Source organism: Balaenoptera acutorostrata, chromosome 1 (genome assembly GCF_949987535.1).
Source record: "Balaenoptera acutorostrata chromosome 1, mBalAcu1.1, whole genome shotgun sequence".
Classification (NCBI taxonomy): domain Eukaryota; kingdom Metazoa; phylum Chordata; class Mammalia; order Artiodactyla; family Balaenopteridae; genus Balaenoptera; species Balaenoptera acutorostrata.
Window position 1 is genome coordinate 114,174,047 of NC_080064.1, and position 25,297 is coordinate 114,199,343.

The window sequence follows — 25,297 nt, forward strand, 5'->3', positions numbered from 1 at the left end:
TATTACGTGGAAGATTTTGAAACTAGTCTGCAGGCAATGAAAGCTGAGATGTAGATGAAAATTCACAATTTCGTCCTCTTGTAAACCAATTATACACAATTCTATTGCAATGTTTGTTGATTACAGGTTTATGGAGAAGCTTGGAGGTTACCATTCTGTCCTAACAACAAGTGAAAAGTTAAACAAACTGAAAAATCAACCATTTATATCCATAATAGAAGTGAGGTCACAGGGCAAACTACTGCCCCCAAAACTGCAGTGACTGACAGAGAATCATCATTTACCAGAGCAGAAACCCATGAGCTGAAACCCTGGTGGAATGAGTGAGTGCTAGGGTAGGGAAACCCGAACTCTGACAAATGGCTGGAGGCTCAATGTAGACAAGTTTGAGAGTTGAAAACTCCAAGAGGACTCAGTTATTGTGATTCCCCCACAGTTTTATGAGTTTTATCTCCTGGATCTCTAAGAGGTTCACAAGATGAGAAAAGTCCCCTCTTAATTCCCACTGTGGGAGGAGAAAACGAACCACTTTGAAATATGCCAGACCATTCGGTTCCCAACAAGGTCTGCCCTCAGGAGAAACTATTAACCAGAGCCTAACCTGCTGGGATTTAACAAAGCCTAACTGATCTGGGGGGAGGAAATGATCCAACTCTAGCCCACTCCAACTATCCTGTCCTACTTAAGAGGGGAGGGGGCACCGAGAAGTATCTGTGAAGTTTATAGTCTAGAGGTACAGGATAACCAAAAGACTGAGACCTAATCATAGGACTAAAGATTGTCCTCTTAGCTACAAATGAGCAAAACTAAGAATTACATCCAACTTCTCCTCGGAAACCATGCAAGCAAGAAGAGAGTGGAGTGAAATATTTAAAGTGTTGGAACAAAAAAAAATAACCTAGAATTCTGTAACCTGTGAAATTATCCTTTACAAGTGAAGAAGAAACAAAGACTTTCTCTGACAAACAAAAATTGAGGGCATTTGTTGCCAGTAGACTTGTCTTGCAAGGTATTAAAAGAAGTTCTTTAGAGAGAAGGAAAATGACATAGGTCAGAAACTTGGATCTACATAAAGAAAAAAAGACCACTGGAGAAGAAAAAGTGAAGGTAAAATAAAAACTTTTATTTTTCTTATTCTCTTTTTTTTTTTTGGCCACATCGCATGGCCTGTGGGATCTTAGTTCCCCCACCAGGGATTGAACCCATGCCCCCTGCAGTAGAAGCACAGAGTCCTAACCACTAGACTAGACCACCAGGGAATTCCCTACTTTTCTTATTCTTAATTGATCTAACAGAAAACAGTGTATTTAAAATAATAATAGCAACAACATATTCAATAATGTATGATGTGTACGTATATCCTTGTGTATAACTGAAATGAATGACAGTAATGATACAAGAGACAAGGAAGGGAAGGGAGGAATTTGTGTTACTTTATTATTATAAGGTATCTGTGAAGCAATACCGTGTTATTTTAAAGTGGACTTAGATTAGTTGTAAATGTATACTGCAAACTCTAGGACAAGCACTAAAAAATGTAAAGAAAAATGCTTATGGACAAATTTCTCCCAAGTGATTGTATGGAACATAAATTACTTGCAAAACTATGTTAAAAATTAGAACTATAAGTAAGGCAAGAATCTTAAGTCTACTTATGAAAATATTCAGAAAACATCTTCAAGAAATGTGCAAAGGTTCAGTTTGTGACATACAATCAAAGAGAGAACCAAAACATCTGAGAATGGGGGTTGGGGGAGGAGTCCCGAAATAAATTATTAAAGAAAATTTAACATATAGATAATTAAGTCAAGTATTTTAATATAAAATCACAAAATTTTTCTTTTCAAAAGTAGACCACTATGGGCTTTTCTTAAATTACAAAACCATTAATTAGGTGCTGCACTTGAACTCTATATTCTGGAGTGAAGTCCAAAATCAAGCTCATTATATTGTCCCCATTACAATCAAGAGTCAACCAAAACATATTACTACAGGAAGTTTAATTCCTTCAGAAAATATTATAGTAAAAGAATAGTAATAATAATATGGAGTAGCTCTTCTTGCTACTGAATATAATTTAAGGAACATTAGATGCCAATCTGTCCCAGGTATCAACAGCAGAGGAAACAAAGTCTTTAGATTCTTCTTTACACCTAGTTTATTCCTAAAGTGTAAAATCACCACCATAGCACATATCTAAATTAATCTATACTCTTTCTCTCAGGATTTCTCCCCCCAAATCCCTATCTACTAATTGGGAAAGAGGGGCAATTTAGAACAATGTCTTCAGTGGTTTAGACTCACAAAGTGAGGTCAGGCAGGAAAAAACGTCTCTTTCATCATGTGTTCAACCTTTTGTCCCTATTCATGAAGTTTCAGAAAAGCTCTGGGTTTGTTATCTCATCATATAGGGCCTTTAATTCTGATGTCTCCCCAAAAGTCTTCATTCATTTCTATGCAGCTGTACCTCAGAATTTATTAGCAATGTGCACATATGAAGCAGTCTATATGTGAGCATCTCTGGAATGATTTACAGTCGTTAAAATGAAATAAAGATATGAACAGACAACCATAAAAAGCAGCATGTGAATTAGTGAATCAACATGATGATACTTAGGCTTAATTCTCTGGGACTAAGGAAGTTATGCCTTCTATCAATTTGTTTCAATAATGACTTTTTCCATTAGCAAGATCAACAATGAAATGAGAAACATTCACATTTACCATACCTCATTATGTACACCATTAAAACAAACCATAATACAGACTCAAGCACATATCCCTAACATGCTACACTTTAAAAGAAAGTGAACTGCTCAATCAGCCAGAAGCAGCACTGATTAGAGAAGTTTCTACTACAAAATGAAAGCAAGAATTGAGGCTGAACCTGATGAAACTAATTATGGTAGTTTTAATCTTCCTGGTACATTTATAACAGAAGCCATACAGTGCAATAGAAGGGATCTACTCTTCCCCTCCATTTATGGAAGCATATGCTTCTACAATTGATGGTATTTTGGGAAGAGTGGCACCTTCCTTGTTTTGTCTCCAAGGCTTAGGGCAGATCGTGGCTGCCCCCTTAGCAGTCTGTTTTGTGTGTGTTAAAGGGAGAAAAGAAGGTTTTACTGAAATGTGAAGATCTGGGAGAATTTGCATAATAGCCTCTGCCCTGGAGAAGCTGGGCTCTATGCCAACCATTCTCTTCTTCTCTACTACAAAAGAATTCTAGCTCAAGCAGCTTCCAAAGCAAACAATCAGTATGAAGGTAAGAAACAGAATTCCAGTGGGATAATGCGGACTTGTATTCTGGACCTTTTCGTAAGTTGGTATAAGAAAGACTACACTCATAGATGGCACTCAGCTCAAAAGTTACAGGTAAGAAGAATGTGACCATCTTCTGTTTAGCAAGTCTCAAATTCACTGATAAGAGCTAAGGAGCCTAAACACAAAGAAAACTGGTTGAAAAAAAAAGAAGGCACTGGGTAAACATAAACCAGATAGCAGTAAGAATAAAACAGTTTCACGTGGGCTCATCTGGAGACAAAGTTTCCCTAAAACCAAGTTCATACTGAGTTTATGACTAATCTCTCTATCCAAAACTTTATTCCCTTTCTTGTCCCGCCCCTGTTGCCCTCAGGACTGAGGAGTACCAAAGAAAAGGGGGTACTGAAACCAAGCAGGACCCTGTGGAGCCTTCCTGGATACAAAAGTACCTCCATGTCCCTGTTTCTTGTTTGTAGGAAAGAAAAAAAGTCTCCTAGGCTTCCAGGAGTTCCAAAGAGTAGGCTCAAGCAGTTAACGATTAGGGCAATAGGGTCACAGGATTCCTAGTTCCTCCTGAAGGGACACAGATAACAATCTGGTGTATATCTTTGAGTTGTTCTTTAGAAACTAAGACGCCCCACCCAGGTGGAAGATGGTGACTACATGCTGACCACAAGCATACAGACCCCAGACTGGTTGGAAAAAGAAGGTTGGGATTCCCGAACATCACCCTGTTACCTTATCACCAACCAATCAGAAGAAAGTCGGTGAGCTGCTCATTCTCCTTGCTTGGGGCCCTGCAAATAAACCCTTACTTTGCTGCAAACACCCGCTGTCAGAGTTTGGCTTTCTGCGTGGGCACAAGAGCCCTTGCTTGGTAACAATCTGGTATCACTTTTAAGTGGATGAGTCACTAAGATGTGCTAAATGCATTCAAAAGGTATTTGACTACTAAAAATGTTTTCTTAAACTAAGAGCCTAATGTGGGGTTGTTTTTAAATGAAGATAACATAAACAACTTAGTTCACCACTCTGTGTTGTGACAAAATACTTAAAGGAAAGTTTTTGTTCGACCTATTATAAGGGTAGTAACCAAAGTTGTGCCTTACCAGGAAATTCATGAAACAGCCACAAGTCATTGCATTACTACCAATAATACTTACTTCTTAAAATTAACTATAGGTTGTTTTGAAAGACCTAAAAGTTTTAACATACACTTTCAATAAATGAAAGAAGAGAAAATATTTATGAGTAGTTCAGTTATGAAAGTTATGTGTACAAGCACCATCTTAGGACTAGGCAAACAAATTCTCTTATCCCCAAGCTATATTTTAAGGGCAGTATTTTTGATGGTGGTGGTAGTATTTGTTTTATGCTTACAGATATAAACCCACAGTCCATAATCTTACTGAACTTTTTTTTTTTTTTTTTTTTTTGGCCACGTTGGGTCTTCGTTGGCACGCGGACTTTCTCTAGTTGCAGCAAGTGGGGGCTACTCTTCGTTGTGGTGCGCAGGCTTCTCATTGCAGTGGCTTCTCTTGTTGCAGAGCACGGGCTCTAGGCGTGCAGGCTTTAGTAGTTGCAGCACGTGGGCTCAGCAGTTGCGGCACGTGGGCCCTAGAGCGCACAGGCTCAGTAGTTGTGGTGCATAGGCTTAGTAGCTTTGCGGCATGTGGGATCTTCCCGGACCAGGGCTCGAACCCATGTCCCCTCCATTGGCAGGCGGATTCTTAACCACTGCCCCACCAGGGAAGTCCCTTATTGAACCCTTTTTAAAGCATGTTCCGTGTTGATCATGAAATGCAAAAACTAAAAAGGTCACCTTGACACTTAAGGAACATTCACTAGTCAAAGAGAGACAAATTAATAATTACAATATGTGATATGTGTTAAAAACAGAGAAATACATGCAATGGAAGCACAGAGGTTAGAGTAACTAACTCTGCCTGCGAGGATTCAGGAAACATTTCAAAGAATTGGGTGACATCTGAGCTAACTCTTTCCACTTCCTCATCCTACTTCCTCTCTCTACTGTATACTGAAACTTCTTTCTTTTTGCTTGTTATTTAGGAACTTAGTAACCTTAAATTTATTCTTCTAATTTCTCATCTTTATCTTCGAAGCTGAAACAGAAGAAAAAAATGTCACCAAGTATGCCTAGGAAAATTTCCACTTGTTTGAGAATTCCTAACGGTCATAATTACCAAACAAGAGAAGTTACCAAGCTCCCCTGCCTTTGGCTTGTAATTTTCAGTATCTACCTGTGATTTCTTCAGCAGTCTTCTGTAGCTTCCTACCCATGCAATCAAGGGCTAGACAAGGAACTACAAGATAATCACACTCAGCAATTTTGCCAAAAAATGAAAAGGTGGGGTTCAGAAGCAGGTTCCATCTTGTTTCACTGTTTTTACTGTGAAAGTTACTACTGAATCCTGCAGTTATTAGGATCGTCTTTTTGCCTTTACATATATACTCAAATGTTAGTAATTCTATGTAGCTTGGTTAAAAACAGCTAAAATATTCTAGTATATATATTTACCATCTGTGAATTTTTGTCAAAATGCTTTTGTGCACCTCCTAAACTCTGACTTCCTAATATAGTAGCAGAACTTTATCGCAAGCGTGTATACTTGACTTTGAAATGTTTTCCAAAAATGAAGGTAAAATATACATAGCAGATCAGGACTTGGCTGTTAAAAAATAAAGAATAGAAAAAGACCAAATTTAACAGTTCAAAACCTGTTTTGTTTAAAGAGTGAGTTCTCATCACTATTTCACATTAACAGTACTTTATTTCTGACATCTTTGAGACATTGCCTTCTTCTACTGATCTGTATTCCCTCAATTTAGCTAACAGATTTTGGAGAAACCAAAGCCTTTAGGAACACCATAAATCCAGCTTGGAGAAAGACTCATATTTATATTAAGGGGTTCCAAGAAAGCCACAGTTAATATGCAAACTATTGCCCCTTTCCCTGGTAGGTCTTTACCCAATCATATATACCTCTTTTAACATCTAACATTAGGCACTTGCTGGTGCAAAGTGATACTTATTTATAATGAAGAAGCAAAGGCTATATTAAATAGATCTTGTATGACACCTTCATATTTTTCCAGCTTTTAGCTGGGGGAGGGAAGAAGGAGTTATCAGGCATACAACAAAAGTTTCCCTTTCTTCTTGGAAGAAAATTCTTAATTGCTAGATTTTGAAATAGTTGGTTTCAAAAAAAAAAACACACACATATACCTTTAAACAGACCAACAACACCCAAGGGTCATTCTGAGCTTTGCCAGCTGTACCCTGAATCCTCAATGCACCTCACTTCCCTTCCCCCCTTAACAGTTAAATCCTTGCAACTCATCCTTAAACCTGATCTCTAATGCCATCTGCTGTTGCAGTTCTGTGTCCTCAAGAAGCTCTACCAATCTGGTCCAATATTATTCCTGCTTGACTTTCACTACTGTATGAAGACCAAGGTAGTTCACTATTAACAGATTTATAAAATAAAATTCAGGTACTGTAACTTTGGTAATATTTAACATTACAGTTATAAATGATAGGGTTCCTACTTACTACAAGTAATCCTAAATTTCTCAAACAGAAAAACTTTCCCAAAGATCAATTTTAACTTTAAAATATTTCCTCTTTCTAAGAGGAATACTAATATAAAACAGGATCACAAATTTAAAAACAAAGAAAAAATCCCACGAACAAATCGGTATGGTCATGCAATTTCTGCCTTAAAATCTCATAGCATTGAGCTTCCCTGGGCGCAGTGGTTAAGAATCCACCTGCCAATGCAAGGGACACAGGTTCGAGCCCCGGTCCAGGAAGATCCCACATGCCGCAGAGCAACTAAGCCTGTGCGCTACACCTACTGAGCCTGCGCTCTAGAGCCTGTGAGCCACAACTGCCGAAGCCCGCACGCCTACAGCCCGTGCTCCGCAACAAGAGAAGCCACCGCAATGAGAAGCCCGTGCACCGCAAGGAAGAGTAGCCCCCACTCGCCGCAACTAGAGAAAGCCCGTGCCCAGCAACAAAGACCCAACTCCACCATAAATAAATAAATAAATAAATAGATAGATAAATAAAATCTTACAGCATTAAAAGCAACACTTTATGATTTTAAGATTAAAACTTACTTTGCAAGTCAGATCAGAGAAAAAAACTTCAACCAAAGATCTGATACAAAGAAAAAGTAGACAAAAAGTGAAGTGGAGGTTCCCTAAATTTTTGAGTGCAATATGAAGAGGTGGTAAGTTCCCCACCTGTCTTCCATTCTTTATTATTTTCTTAGTACTCAACTAAAGGGCTGTCAAATTCTTGTTTTACAGCACAACTGACAAACATCTAGGAGACATGCTAAAACCGCCTTTGCCCTTTACTATTTACTTTGCCCCCAGAGTCCTTCTCTTTCTAGCAATTTCTAACAAAGATGTCAACATCTAATTTTAAATATGAGTTCCTCTGTAAAGCTTTCCATGCATATTCTCCTGCTCATCACCTTCTCCTAACAATTCTGATTCCATAAACACTCCATATGTATTTCTATTATGGAAGTTATCATATTACATCATAATTACTCATTTACTGCACATAACAGGCACTCAAATATTTTATGGAGGAATAAATAAATAAAAGAATGTTATGAGTCTAGACAAGAGATTATGTTCAAAATTAAGTGATACAAAATTTGACCCTCCTTTGTGAAAACTACAAAGTAAAATATTAGTCCTATGATTAGTTTTCTAAAGTGTAATAGACAAAATAAAAATACATATTTAAGGTAATGAAAATGTTCTGAAATTAGACAGTGGTGATCGCTGCACAACTCTGTATGCAGCTAATATACTGAATATACTAAAAACCTCTCAACTGTACACTTTAAAAGAGTGAATTTTATGGTATTTGAATTGTATCTCAATTAAAATTATATACATTTTATCTAAAACCAGGCTAATCTAATATAGGGCACAATTTAAAGGAACTACTATATGCAGAAAACCTGACTTAGGCAGACAATTACTGCTGTTTAACAGATATGCCAAGGAAAGAAAAGCCAAAACCTAAGTAATATCAAACCCATTTTTTTCCTCAACATTTCATTTCAAAACAATTGGAATTTGTGTGAAACAAGAAAGACTGCTAGGCAAATTAACCATACTGAGCAAGAACAGAGATAACTGTTATTATCTGTATATTTTCTTACTAAAGAACCTACATTAATCTATCAGTTATATAATTTACTAAAATCTTAGGCCAACAGACCTTAATTAGAATACTTGGATTCACTGAGGGTTTTAATAATTCTCCATAAAAATCACTTCACTGAAGCTCAAAATTACATCTCCAAAGGACTGTTTGTTAAATAATCTAACACTCATTTCTTTTCTAAACAGAAAACTACCTTTTGGTAGGGAAATTATAATTACAGCTGTAAATTTTAACACTCCCTCTTCTCCTTTTAAGTTGGTGTGTGATAAATACAAGTAAATATAATGACTTCCACCCCTACTTTCGCTTCCTAAAATACCACAATAGAAGAATGACTATACCATTCTGACAACTTATGAAATGACACAGACACAACATGAAGTTGCAAGACAGCCAAACCCAAATTTTTACAGGAAATTTAAAAGAAAATATGCCTTTCTACCATAGACAAAAATGAGACAGGAAAATTTATTTTAAAATTAATAATGAATGTATTTCTTATAAAACAATCAGTTGATTTCTACTCTAGCCATAAGACAGGCTAAATAGCATAAAGGTCTGTCTACTACAATAAAATAACTCAATCCAGCATCAGATGCCAAGTTTGTTGCACTGTGGCCTCATAAGAAGTAAGAAAAATCTCCAAGGGTACCAAAAGAAAAGAAAAAAGAAGGGTGATCTAAGTAGGCATAGTTGCCCAGAGGGTAAATGTACCAATCCATGCCCTAGGGGTAAAATGGGGCTCTCCCCCAGGAAAGGTGTTACTAACACACCCTAATTCCCAGCAAAGCAAATTCAGAGCTTCTGAAGGAGAACCAATTAGGTTCCAAGTTCAACCAAAGATAAAGATGAACAAAATATGAACTTTATAATCCACTGGACAAGTTCTAGAAAAAAATTCTATTTTTATTAAAAATCACATAAAGCTTATAAACTAATAGGCAATAATGCAAGGAACACTCTTAAATATAAGTAATGAGGAAGGATTAACCCTACCAGATATAAAACATAATAATTAAAACTATCATGCTGGCAAATAAATAGAGACCAATGACACAAAGTGGGAAATCAGACCAGACTCAAGTACACATGGAAATTCAGTGTATGGTAAAGGTAGTGTCTCAAATCTGAGGACTAAAAAAAACTTCTTAATAAAAGGGTTGAGACAACTTGCAGCTATTTGGAAAAAGATAAACTTGGATCCACAACTCATATTACACATCATGATAAACTCCAAATGGATCAAATATTTATATATTTAAAATGAAACATTAGGGAATTCCCTAGCAGTCCAGTGGTTACAACCTGAGCTTTCACTGCTGTGGACCTGGGTTCAATCCCTGGCCGTGGAACTAAGATCCGTGGCCAAAAATAATAATAATAAAAAAATGAAACATTAAAAAACTCCTATTAAAAAATATAAGGAGATCTTTTATAAACTTAGAGTGAAGGCCCTTCTAGTTATATGTCAAATTCTAGAAGCCATAAAAGGAAAGACTTATTAATTAAATTCAGTAAAAAACTAAAGACTTCTGCATGGCAAAATAAAAAATAAGCAAGGTCTAAAAACAAATGAAAAACTGGAAAAAAAAATATTCGTCACCCATATTTCAAAGGGCTAAAGAAGCTCTCTTAGTTTTCGTACAGGAAAATCCTCCACGATACGCTAACACGCTATTTAAGTGGAAAAAACAATGACACAAAACAGTATGTACAGTATAATACCATTTATATTTTTAAACTGGGGGGGAGGGATTACTTGCATTTGCTTGTATATATATATATATAATATATTTCTGGGAGATATCAAAGGCACTGATGTTGCAGTTATGTTCCTGGAAGCTTCTTTGCACCAATTTTGGTTCCAAACAACTTGTTCTTATTTATTTTCCAAGTAAGACAATTTCAATACACAGAACAGTTTTTCTTCATTATGGTTGAGAAATGGTTGTTCTGCTTAGCTAGTTATCATAGTTAGCATGGGGTTGTCACATGATTGCCTAAAAGGAGACTCCTAAATGGATTTGAGGAGAGAGAAGGGTAACGATGGTAACAATGTTTCATTGTTTCCTTTTTTATCTTTTAAATTCTGAATCATAGGAGTGTATTACCTAATCAAAATAATAGTTGCTAGTCCAATATCCACACTCTTATACATTAAATTTTTTATATAACAGTTTCCCATGTCCAAAGTATCTCTTGCTATCTTAATCAGTTTCTGAATTCAGAGAGCAAGTTCAGGGTGAGAGGGATACCTGAAAATCTCTCAAAGACCTAAACGTAAGAGCCAGGACTGTAAAACCCTTGGAAGACAACATAGGGGAAAATCTTCATGATGTTAGATTTGGCAGTGATATCTTGGCTATGACACCAAAGCACTGGCAATAGAAGAAAAAACAGACAAACTGGAGTTCATCAAAACTTAAAACGTCTATGCATCAGGACACTATCAAGAGAGAGGAAAAAGACAACCCACAGAACAGGAAAAAAATATTAGCAACTCATATATCTAGACTATATCTAGAACCCTGAAAACTCAGCAACAACAACAACAACAAATCCACAATTCAAAAGCAGTCAAAAGATTTAAACAGACATTTCTCCAAGGAAGATATACAAATAGTCAATAAGCTCAAGAAAAGATGCTCAACACCATTAGTCATCAGGGAAATGCAAAGCAAAACCACAGTGAGATACAACTTCATACCCTTTAGGATGGCTATTATTTAAAATACACAAACATACACATATACACACACACACAGAAAATAAAAAGCAGTGATGAGGATTTGGAGTAACTGAAACCCCCATGCATTGCTGGTGGGAATATGAAATGGTATAGCTGCTATGGAAAACAGTTTGGCAGTTCCTCAAAAAGATATAGACTTATCATAGGATCCAGCAAATCCAGCAATACTACTCCTAAGTATATTACCCAAAGGAATAGAATGCAGGAATCAAACAGATGTCTGTACACCAATGTTCACTGCAGCGTATTTTCCAATAGCCAAAATGTGGAAGCAATCCAAGTGCCCACAGATGATGAATGGATAAACACAAAGTGGTATAAATGTACAATGGAAAATTATTCAGCCATAAAAAGGAAGTAGTTCTGGCACATGCTACAACATGGATGAACTTGAAGACATTATGCTAAGTGAAATAAGCCAGACACAAAAGGACAAATATTGTATGATTCCACTTATATGAGGTACCTAGAATAGACAATTTCATAGAGACAGAAAGTAGATTATAGGTTACCAGAGGCTTAGTGGAGGGGCAATACAGAGTTATTGTTTAATGGTTACAGAATTTCTGTTTCGGGTGATGAGAAGGTTTTGAAAACAGATAGTGGGGATGGTTGCACAACACTGTGAATGGAATTAGTGACACTGAATTTACACTTAAAAATGACCAAAATGGCAAATTCTATATTAATATATTTTACAATTTTTTAAAAATTAATAATGTAATATATCAAAACCCACTGAATTGTACAGTTTAAATGGGTGGATGGTATGATATGTGAGTTATATCTCAATAAAGATATTTTTAAAAACACCCAGACATACCGAGTCAAAACCAATAAGAAGGTATCAGGAATCTATACTTCTAATAGATATCTTACACATATATCTTGGTATATACTTGCAAGTATTCTATAAGATAGTTTCTTAGAAGTGACACTGCGGAATCAAGGAATTGTCCATTTTTAATTATGACAGATACAAGCAAACTACTCTCAAAAAGTACGGCATCTGGGACTTCCCTGGTGGCGCAGTGGTTAAGAATCCACCTGCCAATGCAGGGGACATGGGTTCGAGCCCTGATCCGGGAAGATCCCACATGCCACGGAGCAACTAAGCCCGTGTGCCGCAACTACTGAGCCTGCGCTCTAGAGCATGCGAGCCACAACTACTGAGCCCACGTGCCACAACTACTGGAGCCCACGCGCCTAGAGCCCGTGCTCCACAACAAAGACAAGCCACCGCAATGAGAAGCCCACGCACTGCAACAAAGAGTAGCCCCTGCTCACTGCAACTAGAGAAAGCCCGTACGCGGCAATGAAGACCCAACACAGCCAAAAATAAAAAAATTTTAAAATAAAAAATAAAAATAGTATGGTATCGGGACTTCCCTGGTGGTCCAATGGGTAAGACACCATGCTCCCAATGCAGGGGGCCCGGGTTTGATCCCTGGTCGGGGAACTAGATCCCACATGCATGGCACAACTAAGAAGTCCGCATGCCGCAACTAAAAAAGACCCAACGTGCTGCAACTAAGACCAGGTGTGTAATGAATGAATGAATGAATTTTTTTTTTTTAAGTACAGTATCAATATACTCTCCAGCAACAGTGCATGAGAGTGGTTGTTTCCCCTATATTCTTCCCAATGCTGAATGTTATGAAATTTTTTAGTTTTGCCAAAATGTAATACAAAAAGATAAATCTCAAAAGTAATTAAAAATAAACCAAATACATCTTAAACTTAAACAATGCTGTATGTCAATTATATCGCAATAAAACTAGGAGAAAATACATTTAAAAAAACAAAAATCGGACCCTTAAAATCTGTAACTTATATGACATGAAGAGCATCTAAATACTTCTCAAAAGAATAAACTAAACTTTAAACTTTAGTTATTAACATGCCAGTTACTAAACTGTGGATTGAAATTTTTAAAAAATAAATGACATATTTGAATCACTCTAAATAATAGAATCCATAAGTAAACTACTATAAATTTAACAATATGTCACATAATTCAAGAAACGGAAAATTTCACTTTTGAAACTGAACTTGACTTTTGCCATTAAAAATTACATCAACAGTTAACAGTGAGTTAGTACTAACCAGAATAGCAAATTATTTTTTCAGAGGGTCTTGTTTTTGCCCTCTGAACATTGTTGAAAGAAAAGTTCAATTAAGAAATAAAATATATGATCTATATTTCTATGTTTTTACTAGAAATTTAAGGCTTAATATTTGCTTTAAAAGCAGCACTGACAGACTTCCTTGGTGGTGCAGTGGTTAAGAATCCGCCTGCCAATGCAGGGGACATGGGTTCAAGTCCTGGTCTGGGAAGATCCCACATGTCGTGGAGCAACTGAGCCCGCGAGCCACAACTACTGAGCCCGCGAGCCACAACTACTGAAGCCCGCGTGCCTAGAGCCCGTGCTCCACAACAAGAGAAGCCACCGCAATGAGAAGCACACGCACCACAAGAAGAGTAGCCCCTGCTCACCACAACTAGAGAAAGCCAGCGCACAGCAACGAAGACCCAACACAGCCATAAATGAATGAATGAATGAATGAATGCACGGACAAAAACCCAACTACTTTTGAAGAACTGGGGGGAAATGTTTTGGTTGCTTTAAAATAAATAAAACTCCCAAGATTTCTTAGACTACCAACATGCCTCATAACAGTGTATCTTTCTCTCCTTAGCCACTGACGCTTAATCTTTTTGGAGTCATGAACCCTTTAGAGAAGCTGGTAAGAACTATGTAAAAACTCATCCAAACAAACACAAAATTCTTCACAGACCATCATATGCTGAGAGCAAGCACAGATAACCAAACTCTTCCAGAGATCCCTTGTAAAGCAATACCTTAGGCTGTAAAAAAAACATTCACAAGAATCTACCACATGCTAAATACTATACATAAATTTAATTCTTTTTTTAAATTGAAGTACAGTTGACTTACAATATTGTGTTCATTTCAAGTATACAGCAAACTGATTCAGTTTTTTTTTTTCAGATTATATTCCATTATAGATTATTACAAGATATTGAATATAATTCCCTGCTCTATATAGTAAATCCTTATTGCTTATCTATTTCATGTATAGTAGTTTGTATATGTTAATCCCATACTCCTAATTTGTCCCTCTGTCCCTCTCTCTCCCTTTGGTAACCATAAATTTGTTTTCTATGTCTATGAGTCTGTTTCTGTTTTATACAAATATTCATTTATATTATTTTTAGATTCCACATATAAGTCATACCAAATAATATTTGCCTTTCTCTGTCTGACTTACTTCACTAAGTATAACATTCTCTAGGTCTATCTATGTTGCTGCAAATGGCAATATTTATTTCTTTTTTACAGCTGAGTAATATTCCCCTGTGTATATATATATGCATATATGTATATATGCATATATATATACACACACATCTATATACATACATTCGTACACACCACATCTTCTTAAGCCAATCGTCTGTTGATTGGTACTTGGGTTGTATGTCTTGGCTACTGAAACTTAATTCTTTATTTACCCATTTAATACAGGCATTAATAGTCCCATGTTATAAATGAGGAAACCACAGCTCAGTTAAGATAAACCAAATTGACTGTGTACGGTTATTAAGCCAGGATTTGAATTTGGTTCTGACTCTGTAATTCATGCTCTTTACATCATTTATGAAGAACTAATTTAGAGGGCAGTAATATAGTCAACATCCTATGCTAAAGTAACTGTTGGAAAAATAAACACCTAACCCATTACCAACAGTTTTGTAAGTATACAGATAGCTTTCCTCAGGAACCACAAACTATATTCTGCTACAAATAATATAAGTGGGATATAAACTACTTATATATTAAGAATAAGTATGTATTGTAGGTGAAATCCTTTCAGTACAAAACCTCATTATTAGCACTATTAAAAAAATACTATAGAAAGATTACTAAAGACAATCATCTCAAAGCCCTTTAAAAATTAGCTGTGCAAGACAAGCTCTAACATTGTCTCAAGTAAAAAGGTCTAGATAAAAATTTTTTAATCCACCTTTCAAAAATTCTTGAGGTCAGCAGGAATAGAACCATCCTGAAAGGTAGGTGGTTTTGTAATCATTTAACATCCTTAAGCCTCAGTTTCTTCTCTATTAATTTGTCTGTAGTCACACTATTAGTAAACAGGAGGGCAAGATTCAACTCTAGGTTTCCTAACTAAAAATCCAATCAATATTCTTTCCACTAGGCCATGTAGGAGCAGCAACCTGGATATACCCCATTTAAAATATTTGCCGTAATTTTACAAGTACATACATGGTTATACCATCACTCACATCTCTGACAAGCCTCAAAGCCTGTTTTGGCTCACAAAACAGACTTTGGAAATAACATAAAAAGATTAAAATCAAAATTCCTAAAATATGTACGTAGGTTCGATAAAAATTAATAGTGAAATCCAAATATTGTTAATGATCACATATTGTTGGGAATTCTACTTACCCGCTTTGAAGGACAGTGCTCATTCTTTTCATCTGTCATCTTCCCACTTTTAAGTGCTTTCCTTGGGTGCTTGATAGTTGTTTTTATGGCAGGTCGACATACATAGTTCTCCAAGTTCTTTGGAGGTTTTTTAGTTCTCTTAGCCTGAAGGCCGATTTTCAATTTTAAATTTCCCTCTGAAAAGTTTGTCTCTTTCACTGAAAACTGTTGCTGTGCATCAGTCAAACCATCATCTTTCCCTGCTTCGATGGCTCTTTCCCGATTCCACTTGCGAAGGTCCTCTTCCTCCTTTGTGTTGTTCTCTAGCTCTACTTCTCTCTTGCTGACCAGTGTACCAGTATTGATGGCAGAGGGACTCTTTCTTGAAAATCCTTCGGAATCAGAACCCAATCCTAACATAGCAGTATTTCTAGGGTCCATCACAAGTGTATGTTATTGCCAAGGAATCTTATGAAAATTTTACAGAACTGTGTTCCATAAAAAACAGGGATCTCCAAAACTGGCAACCAGCATCTCTTTCTCTGCAGGATAGACCATAACAAAAAATTTATCAGAACAGAGGCAATTATTAACATGAGAAATGGGTATAGGGGGAGGAGAACAAGAAGATCAGGAAGAACCGAAAATCAGTTAAAATGGATCAAAATGCAGTTCAAAATGGATTTAAATTCATTTAGTTATAAATAAATTTAAATTTCAGAATAAGTTTATTATTCTCCAGATATCATAAATAAGCTGTAGTGGTATGGTGCAAATCAATGTTTAAGATCCACTGTTCTAACTCAAGCAACAAGCTTCTGCAACTGACAGTAAAGCAAACACAGTCTAAGATAAAAATAATATCATATATTTTAACACTCCTCAGTTTCAAAGGAATATATTTCTTACATTTTAGTTAAATAAAATCAATTTCATTGAAGGTAAAGAACCATGTTTTGGGCTGGTTTCAGCACTCCAATATTATTTATAAGAGGTGGTAGACTTTTTAGGTTAGGACTCTTAGGCTGGAATTATCTCTAATGCTGGTTTACAGTTCAACTCTGAATTCATTTATTCATTCATTCATTAAAAAATATTTCTAAACACCTATCATGTGCCAGGCATTGTGTAACACCCTGGAAATACAGTATTCAACAAAACAGATCCAGTTCCTAAACTTACAAGCCTCATACTCTAGTGAGAAAGACAAACATTAAGTAATTATATAAATGATTTAGAACAGTTGTTAAAAAAACTCTAAAAACCAGAAATATATTTTCACAAGTTTTCCCAGTAGCAAATAGTCAGCCGTCATGCTTCAATCTCCCAAATCTATAAATTATTTTAAAACCAGAACGTAGATTTATTATTTTACAATAGTTGGTACACCTTAACAGAGAATCTGAATAATCCACACAGGGCAACCCCCTTCTCATAAATAAAGATCCTCAGGAAACCATATACGATTGGCATATAATCTAGTGCTTAGAGAATATAAAACCAAAACAAAATAATTCACTATTCTTGAGGACTGACAGACTAGCCTTTATTTCAAGCATATATCCGGATCAAGATCCAGGACCAGTATCTGGGAAAAAAAGAACATCCTATCCCTTAGAAAGTTCCATTTATGAAGTAGAATATTTTATAGTTTAAACTATGTGCCTTAAGACTTTTCTTTCCAACAAGATTATAAGAGTTTCAAAGGCAAAGAGCATATGATACAACTTTTACAACTCCTACAAGAAATGTAAGTAGAATGCATAGCCCAATGACTGGCACACAGCAAGGCTCAAGAGAAGGTGCCGACGATAGCAGCATTTTAAGTAGTTACTCAACAAATACTGGCCAACTGACTAAAGTGTATTCCTATTCTATTCATTCACACAAACAGTTGAAAGAGTAATTTTCAAATCAACTGTATATGACAATTATTCTTGCTGTCTACCACTTCATATATTAACACTTCACAATGGCATTCAAGGCTCTTCATAATCTGTCTCTAACTTCTCAAACTTGTCTTTCCTTATTTCCCAACACACATCCCCTATGATTTAGTCAATTCAGTTTTCTTCAACTTCCCTGGTGCTCCAAGGGCTAAGACTCCAAGCTCCCAATGCAGGGGGCCCGGGTTTGATCCCTGGTCAGGGAACTAGATCCCACATGCTGCAACTAAGAGTTCGCACGCCTCAACAAAGATCCCGCGTGCCGCAACTAAGACCCCACACAGCCAAATAAATAAATATTTTTTTAAAATTCTGTTTTCTTTACTGTCCCTAACAAATCATGTTCATTTCTGCTTCTGTGCCATGTGCTTTCTTTCCTTTAAAAGTACAAAGTCCTATCTTCCCCATGATGTGTTCACATCCTGAAATTCAAAACTCTGAAAATCAAAAGTTTTCTCATAACACCCTAGTGACAAAATGTGACCTGACCTGATCTGGATCCATTTTGGTCTTAATTACCACAATTTCTATGAACAGTCATACACTTCAGTGTAGAAGTACTAAAGTGTTTGATTAAGGAGTCTTCTTTGCCAGCTCTTCTTTTTCTCCCTTAACTCTTAACACTGGAGTGCCCCCAGGGCATGCTCTTTCCTTTTCTATCTACACTAACTTCCTAAATGACCAGATCCAGTCTTTTGAATTTAAATGCCATCTAACACAGATGATTCAAAAATTTCTATCTCCAGACAGAGACCAGCTGAGAACCCTCCTGGAACTCCAGATTCATATATTTAAATGCCTACTTGACACACTGACTAGATAGTTAATAATTAGGCACTTCAAGCTTAACATGTCCAAAGTCAATTCACCTTCGCCAAGCTCCCCAAATCTGTTCTTCCCACAGGCTTACTCATCTCAATAAATGCAACTCCAACCAGAAATATTTAGACCAAAAATTTTGAATCATCTGTGATTCCTTTCTTTTTCTAATGCCCCATATGTCCACTCGGTAGGAAAAGTCTTCTTTACCTTCAAAATACATGTGGAACCTATTTCTCACTAATTTGACAGCTACCAATCAGATCCAACTGATAATATCTGCCCTGTACTATTTCAATAACCTCCTAACTGGTTCCTTGTTTCCACCTTTGTATCTCTTTATAGTCTTCTCAACTCAACAGCAGGGTAATCCTTTTAAAGCCTGTATCATATCATGTCACTCCTCTGCTCAAAAACCCTTTCAATGGCTTCCCAACTCACTCAAAGTAAAAGCCAAAGTCTTTACAATGGTCTAAATTCCCTACAATCCCCTCTACCTCTCTTCCACCTCCTACCAGTCTCCCCACTTAGTTCCAAGAAGGGGGGGAGGGGCACAGGTATTCTCCTTCCGTTTTTCAAATTCAACAAAAATACTCCTACCTAAGGGCCTTTGCACTTATTATTCTACCTGACTAGAACACCCTTTCCCCAGATCACTGCATGGTTTGCTCTGTCACTTCCATCATGTCTTTGCCTAAATATAACTTATAGAAGAGGCATTCCCTTTACAAAATAGAAAAACACCCATCCCACCTCTTCTCACACTCTATCCTGTTTTATTTCTCCTGTGCTCTTTTCACCATCTGGTGTACAATATATTTATTTATTGTCTACACGCTTCCATTGGAATGTAAAGTCCACATGGAAGTGGATTTTTGTCAGCTTGGTTCAATGCACTATTCCAGCATCAAGAACGGTACCTGGCACATAGGTGGTAGCCAATAAATATTTAAATTAACCCCATGCCTTATGTGGGTTACATGTTATTGGCTTCAATTTGTTCCTTTTCTAGTTTTTTCCCTCCTCTTTCTTTCTTGTTTCTTAAATTCAAATGCCCATCCAGGGTTTCGTGTTACTAATGGTGAACTGATGGACCTGCCAAGTATCTTATTGGTTAGTTATTAAAAGAAATCCTTTTTGGAATAAAAACAAATAATAATTTAAACAAAAACAACTACTTTTACATTCACTACTCACAAGTACACACATTTTAAAATTTCCCTATAATTTTTGATTTTCATAATGAAAGAATTACAGAAGTCTTAATGTATATTTATAAATATATAAAGTAGAATTTCCGTATTTCTTTCAAAGAACTCAAAGCATTTTTTACCAGCACTTACTCACTCTCAAAACATTCCAGAGAAGGGTTTGGAGAGCATGATTCTCTTCATTTTAAAAATGGAAAAAACTGAAACCAAGTGACACAGATTATTAAATAATAGCAAAGTATCAATAAACTGAAAAGAAAATTAATTTGAAAATATTGATCACTACCCTAGAAATGTATGTAGGAATAGAGAAATATTACGTTTCCTTAACTTGATCAAGGAGAAAAAAGAATAGTATCCTTAGGGCATATTCTGTGAATCCACTTAGGCAGTAAGACTGGAAAATCATGATTGGCAAACTCCACATACCAAATTTAAGTGTTTCTAGTAAAGATAAATCCAAGTTCTGAAGATACTTCACAACAAAGAATGCTTTTATCTGCTAAATGTAAACTGCCTGAAAAGCAGTCCCTACAGCAGCTGCCAGACGTTGTTTTTGAACTTTCAAAGCAATGTTCTTTGTGAATGATATTCTTTCAGCTTTTGGAAAGATGTATCTATACAATCTAGGTTTTCCATCCAGGGGCAAGGATGCTATGTTGTTACACAACTTATTCTGGTTTCTACTATAATACATTCAATTTAAAACACAGTTGCAAGGAGAAACACAGAACTAAGAATGCTAGAATCTCTTCATTCATGCTCAAAGAGGCAAACTCAACATTCATCTCACGTGCAACTCTGGGATTTACATTTTCAAACCACTGAAACAATCCAAAACAGTCTAGCCCAAATTCAAGGGAAACTAACATTAATCTACAGCATGAAGCCCTTTTTCCCAGATCATTTTAGCTATGAACAAACTTTTTAGAAAATTGCTAATTACAGTTGACCCTTGAATAACAAGGGTTTGAACTGCACAGGTCCACTTAAATGAAGATTTCTTCAATAGTAAACTCTACAGTACTACATGATTTGCAGTTGGTTGAATCCACAGACGTGGAGGAACCGCATATACAGAAGGCTGACTATGTGGGTTTTCGACAGCTTGGAGGGTCAGCGCCCCTAACCCCCGTTTTGTTCAAGGGTCAACTGTATATATTTTCTAAGTACTACAAATATTGAGTCCTTACAGTGGGTTTAGCATTAGCAATTTAAAAATAATAAAAATACCAAAGTTTTACTGAGCTCTTAATATGTGCAAAGCTCTATGCTAAAAGTTTTATACAGATTATCTCATTTTAAGCCTCACTATCACCATGAGGTAGTTCCTATTATTCTTCTCTTTTTAGAGATGAAAAGACAAGTTAACAGCCAATAAAAGGTAGAGTCTAGATCTGTCTGGCTCCTCTTAAACACTATGTTATTCTGCCTCCCAAAGATCATTTTTAGTCCTGATCTTATTACTCCTCTCTGCTACATTTGGCATATTTGATATTTGAAACTCTCACCTGGCTGCTATGATCACACATTCTACTGGCTCTCCAACTACCTCTCTAACCAGTCCACCATTTCCTTTATGGATTCATCATTCTTAAACTATCCCTTCATCCATTCAATAAATATTTTCACAGTCTCTAAATATGTTTTGAGAATTGTGATACCCACTGTAGATATAGTCATAAGTAATACAAATATAGTCCTTGGCGTCATGAACTTTAAATTTAGTGGGGGAGACGGATGAATGACTTATCATACAAATATATATAACTTCTAATAAATGTGAAGGTACTACTATGTGAGGTAGTATATCAAGGAAACTTGGAGGTACGGGGAACATATCTTAGAAAAACATGTAACTATAAGCTGAGACTCAGTACGAGCAGGGAATAGCCAGGCAAAAGGTGGAGGTGAAAATGATCCAAAAATAGGGAACAGTGGGTGTAAAAACTCCGAGACTGTAAAGGTTAACAGTAGGTAAACCAAATGGAGAACAGCACAATACGAAAATGGAATGTTAAACGAAAATAGCTTGCAGAAGGCCTTGTTGGCCTACATGAAAGATATGGAATTCAAAAAGAAGCTCTGAAAAGCAGAGTAATGATACAATTTACATTTTAAGAAAACTTCTCTGGTTGCTGTGGAAGAATGCTTAGAAAGATAGTAAAAGTTGATTCTGGAATAACAGTCATACGATTGACAGATTAGGGTAGTAGCACTGGAAATTTTTAAAGAATGGATGGATTAAGAGATATTTTAGAGGTATAATAGATATGATTTGTCAGTAAGAAGTAGGAGGGGAGGGAAATAAAATATGAAGACTTGAGCAATCATAGAATTGTATGGTGGTACCATTTAGACACTCCTTAAACAAATATTTACTAAGTGCCCATTATGTAACAGAAACTTACATAGCACTGCAAAAAAACACAAAAATCCTGCCCTCATGGGGCTAGCATTCTGTAAGTTGTTTGCCAGAATGACACAGAAGGGGAGATCAAGAGTTCAGTAATAAACGTGTTTAATTTTAGATGCCTGTGAAACATTTAAGTAGAAAGGTCAAGTAGACAGATGGAAATATAGGCACATGATGTATACAGAGGGAGGCAGTATGACAATATATGAACATAAAATAAAAGGAGTTTTATAAGTTTTAGTTTTAACTTGGTAAGAAAGGTAATTTATCTTACTAACTTTCCCTAATACGTAAAAATAACATTTTTTTTTCTTTTTGGATAAGTACATATCTAAAATTACCACAATGCAGACTAAACAATGTTTGCAGATTTTTAGCTTAAAATAAGTAAAATCTAGCTTGACTCATCTATGATAAATTTTCATTTTCCTTTGTGGTCTTTATTAAACATAGTTAGAGACTGTAATCATTGTTGTATTTCTCAACATTCAAAACCAGAAATAAATCAACTATATAAAACTTTTAAAAATTCATAGCTCATTATGCATTTTAATTTGTCCTGGGTTTCATGCTCTTTAAAATTCTTATAAATGACCAAAATATTTCTTAGAATATTATTATATTAGCTAAGTAATCACAGTACCACCAGTTGATTAAGTCAGAAATGAGGGGATCATCCTTGACTTCTCAACCTAACACCAAAACCTGTAAAAACCACATAAATAATTTTTGATTACACACAGTTCCAATTTCACTGCCACTGACTTGTCCAAAAAAACAATTCTTACCCAGAATATAGTAGTGGCCTTCCAACTCCTTTGTATATCCACCTTGCTTTCCTCCAGTCCCTTCCTCCAGCCAGAAAGATGATTTTTTAAATAATCTAATTATGTCATTTCTCCGCTTAAAACCTTTGGATGCTTTCATACTGACCTTTGGATATAAAAGTCCCCTATCCTAATCATAATTTATAACTTAAATTTTCAGTATGGTACAGTAGCTAAAGACACAAACTCTGGATCCAGAATGCACAGGCTCAGATCCCAGTTCTGGTATATTAATTTTGGGCAAGGCACTCTATGCCTTGTTCTCTCATCCGTGAATAGAAACTGTTGTTAGGATTCAATGAACTAATACATTAGTACTTACAGAAGTATTTCTCACACACACACACAGACACACACACACACACCAGTGTTTACGTTTACTTTTTTGTTATTATCAGCCCCTACCTAACTCTAGCCACATCATTTCCCACTCTTCTATAAGCACAGTAGGGGCAAATAAAACCCAAAAAAGCAATAACATATGTGTGACATACAAGTGTTCTAAGTACTTTTCAGCTCCCCAAACGTCTCTGTCTTCCTCCTTCTAGGAGAACATAGTTATTACTTCTCTCTGCCTAGTACTCTTTTCTACCTGCTTCTTTGATGAGTTGACTCATCCTTTCCATCTCAGCTTAAAGGTCACTTTATCAGGGAGACATTTCCTAACCCCCTAGACCAGGGGAGATCTCCCTGCTGGGGGTCATATAGCATACTGTAAGTCCCTTAAAACTTATCATACTAGTAAGCTATATGCTTAATATCCACATTTTACACTAGACCATTTGTTTCATGAGAATAAGAATCCTATCTGCCTTATCACTGCTATATCCTTAGTAAAGTTCCTGGACCATAAAAGGTATTCAAATAAATATCTATTGACTGAATAAGCCAACACGCGTATTACTATATTTTTAATCATGTATATAGAGAACAGACAAAACGAAAATTGAAATATTAAAGAACTGATATTTTAATTGTCTTTAAACACTATTTAATCTTATACTGTTTTTACAACTTAAAAAATAAGCTCTATGTATATCACCAGTAAAAGAGTAAGCAGTGTTCTAACTGGTTTAAGATGTTTTACATTAAACCACTGAATCACTGATGTCACATAAGTCACTGAAATCACAAAAAGCTAAAATATCTTCATGAAGATACCAAAAAAATTTGAACTATATCTGTAAATGACTTATACAACATAAACTACACTTAAAAAGCTGAACAAATTAAGCTTTTTTACTCAGCTACAGAACAACCCTTCATTTAAAAGATAGGGACAATCACCAACAATTCCTAACTTTCAAAGTACTCATCACCAGTAAATCTAGTTATTTTTATATTTATGTACTGTATATATTTCTTAAATTCCAAGATGCCACTGATTCTAAGAGGCTTCATGAATCAATGACCACATTTTCAGGGGGAAATTTTTTTATAAACCACTACCACATTAAATGTAATTATCAGTTGTATTATTTCCTAATTTCAGAAACACTAAACTGGGAGGAAAGAATGTGTCTCATGACCAAAGAAATACTGTATTATACCAACAAACTACTTCAGAAACTCAGAACAGGAAAGTGAAATAGCAGACATAAATTATAACTAGTAAGCCACAAGAGGAAAATATACACAGAAAGAATTCCCAAAGCTAATCCTGAGGAAAAAATTATACTCATCGACTGTCAGACAGATAATCTAATCAAAGCTTACTTAATTCTTCCTGACAAGCAAAGTTAACACAAATTGAATATATATAACTTCAACTGTTTTTTAAAGAAGGAAGGATAGGGACTTCCCTGGTGGTCCAGTGGGTAAGAGTCCTCGCTCCCAATGCAGGGGGGCCAGGTTCAATCCCCAGTCAGGGAACTAGATCCCGCATGCATGCCACAACTAAGACCCGGAGCAGCCAAAATAAATAAACAACAAAAAAAACCAAACAAATATTTTTTTAAAAATAAATTAAATTAAATTAAAAAGGAGGGATGGGTCCATAGGTGCAAGGAATATGTAGGGACATTGAACTCTATCCCTAGGGAATTCTAAAACAGCAACAGGAGGGAGACAGAAGTTAACGTCAGAAAGATTTTCTCATTAGTGAATTATTACACTTTGGCCAGGATTAAGGGCTGTCAACTCAGGGCCAATCCACTTCGTTATACACTAAACAAAAGAATCGTTTCCAAGAGGGTACCATTTACATTGTAAATACATTACATTTATTTTTCATAAAACTTTTCTGTGGAAAAATTGGAGTCGGAATGTAAAATGGTGCAGTTGCTTTAGAAAACAGTCTGGCAGTTACTCAAAAGGCTAAACAGAGTTACCACATAACCTTGCAATTTCACTCCTAGGCATATACCCAAGAGAAA

At 36.0% G+C, this 25,297-nt stretch overlaps 1 protein-coding gene across 6 annotated transcripts in view; it reads right to left on the bottom strand.

Annotated features, from left to right (window-relative positions):
- ASH1L (ASH1 like histone lysine methyltransferase) overlaps positions 1-25,297 on the bottom strand; it is a 220,109-nt gene that overhangs the window by 176,997 nt on the left and 17,815 nt on the right. For all 6 annotated transcript variants that reach the window (XM_057540077.1, XM_057540074.1, XM_057540065.1 and 3 more), the window contains one exon: positions 15,725-16,245. In XM_057540077.1, the coding sequence (XP_057396060.1) occupies positions 15,725-16,144 (420 nt within the window). In that variant the 5' untranslated portion in view covers positions 16,145-16,245. The remainder of the gene's footprint in view (positions 1-15,724; positions 16,246-25,297) is intronic.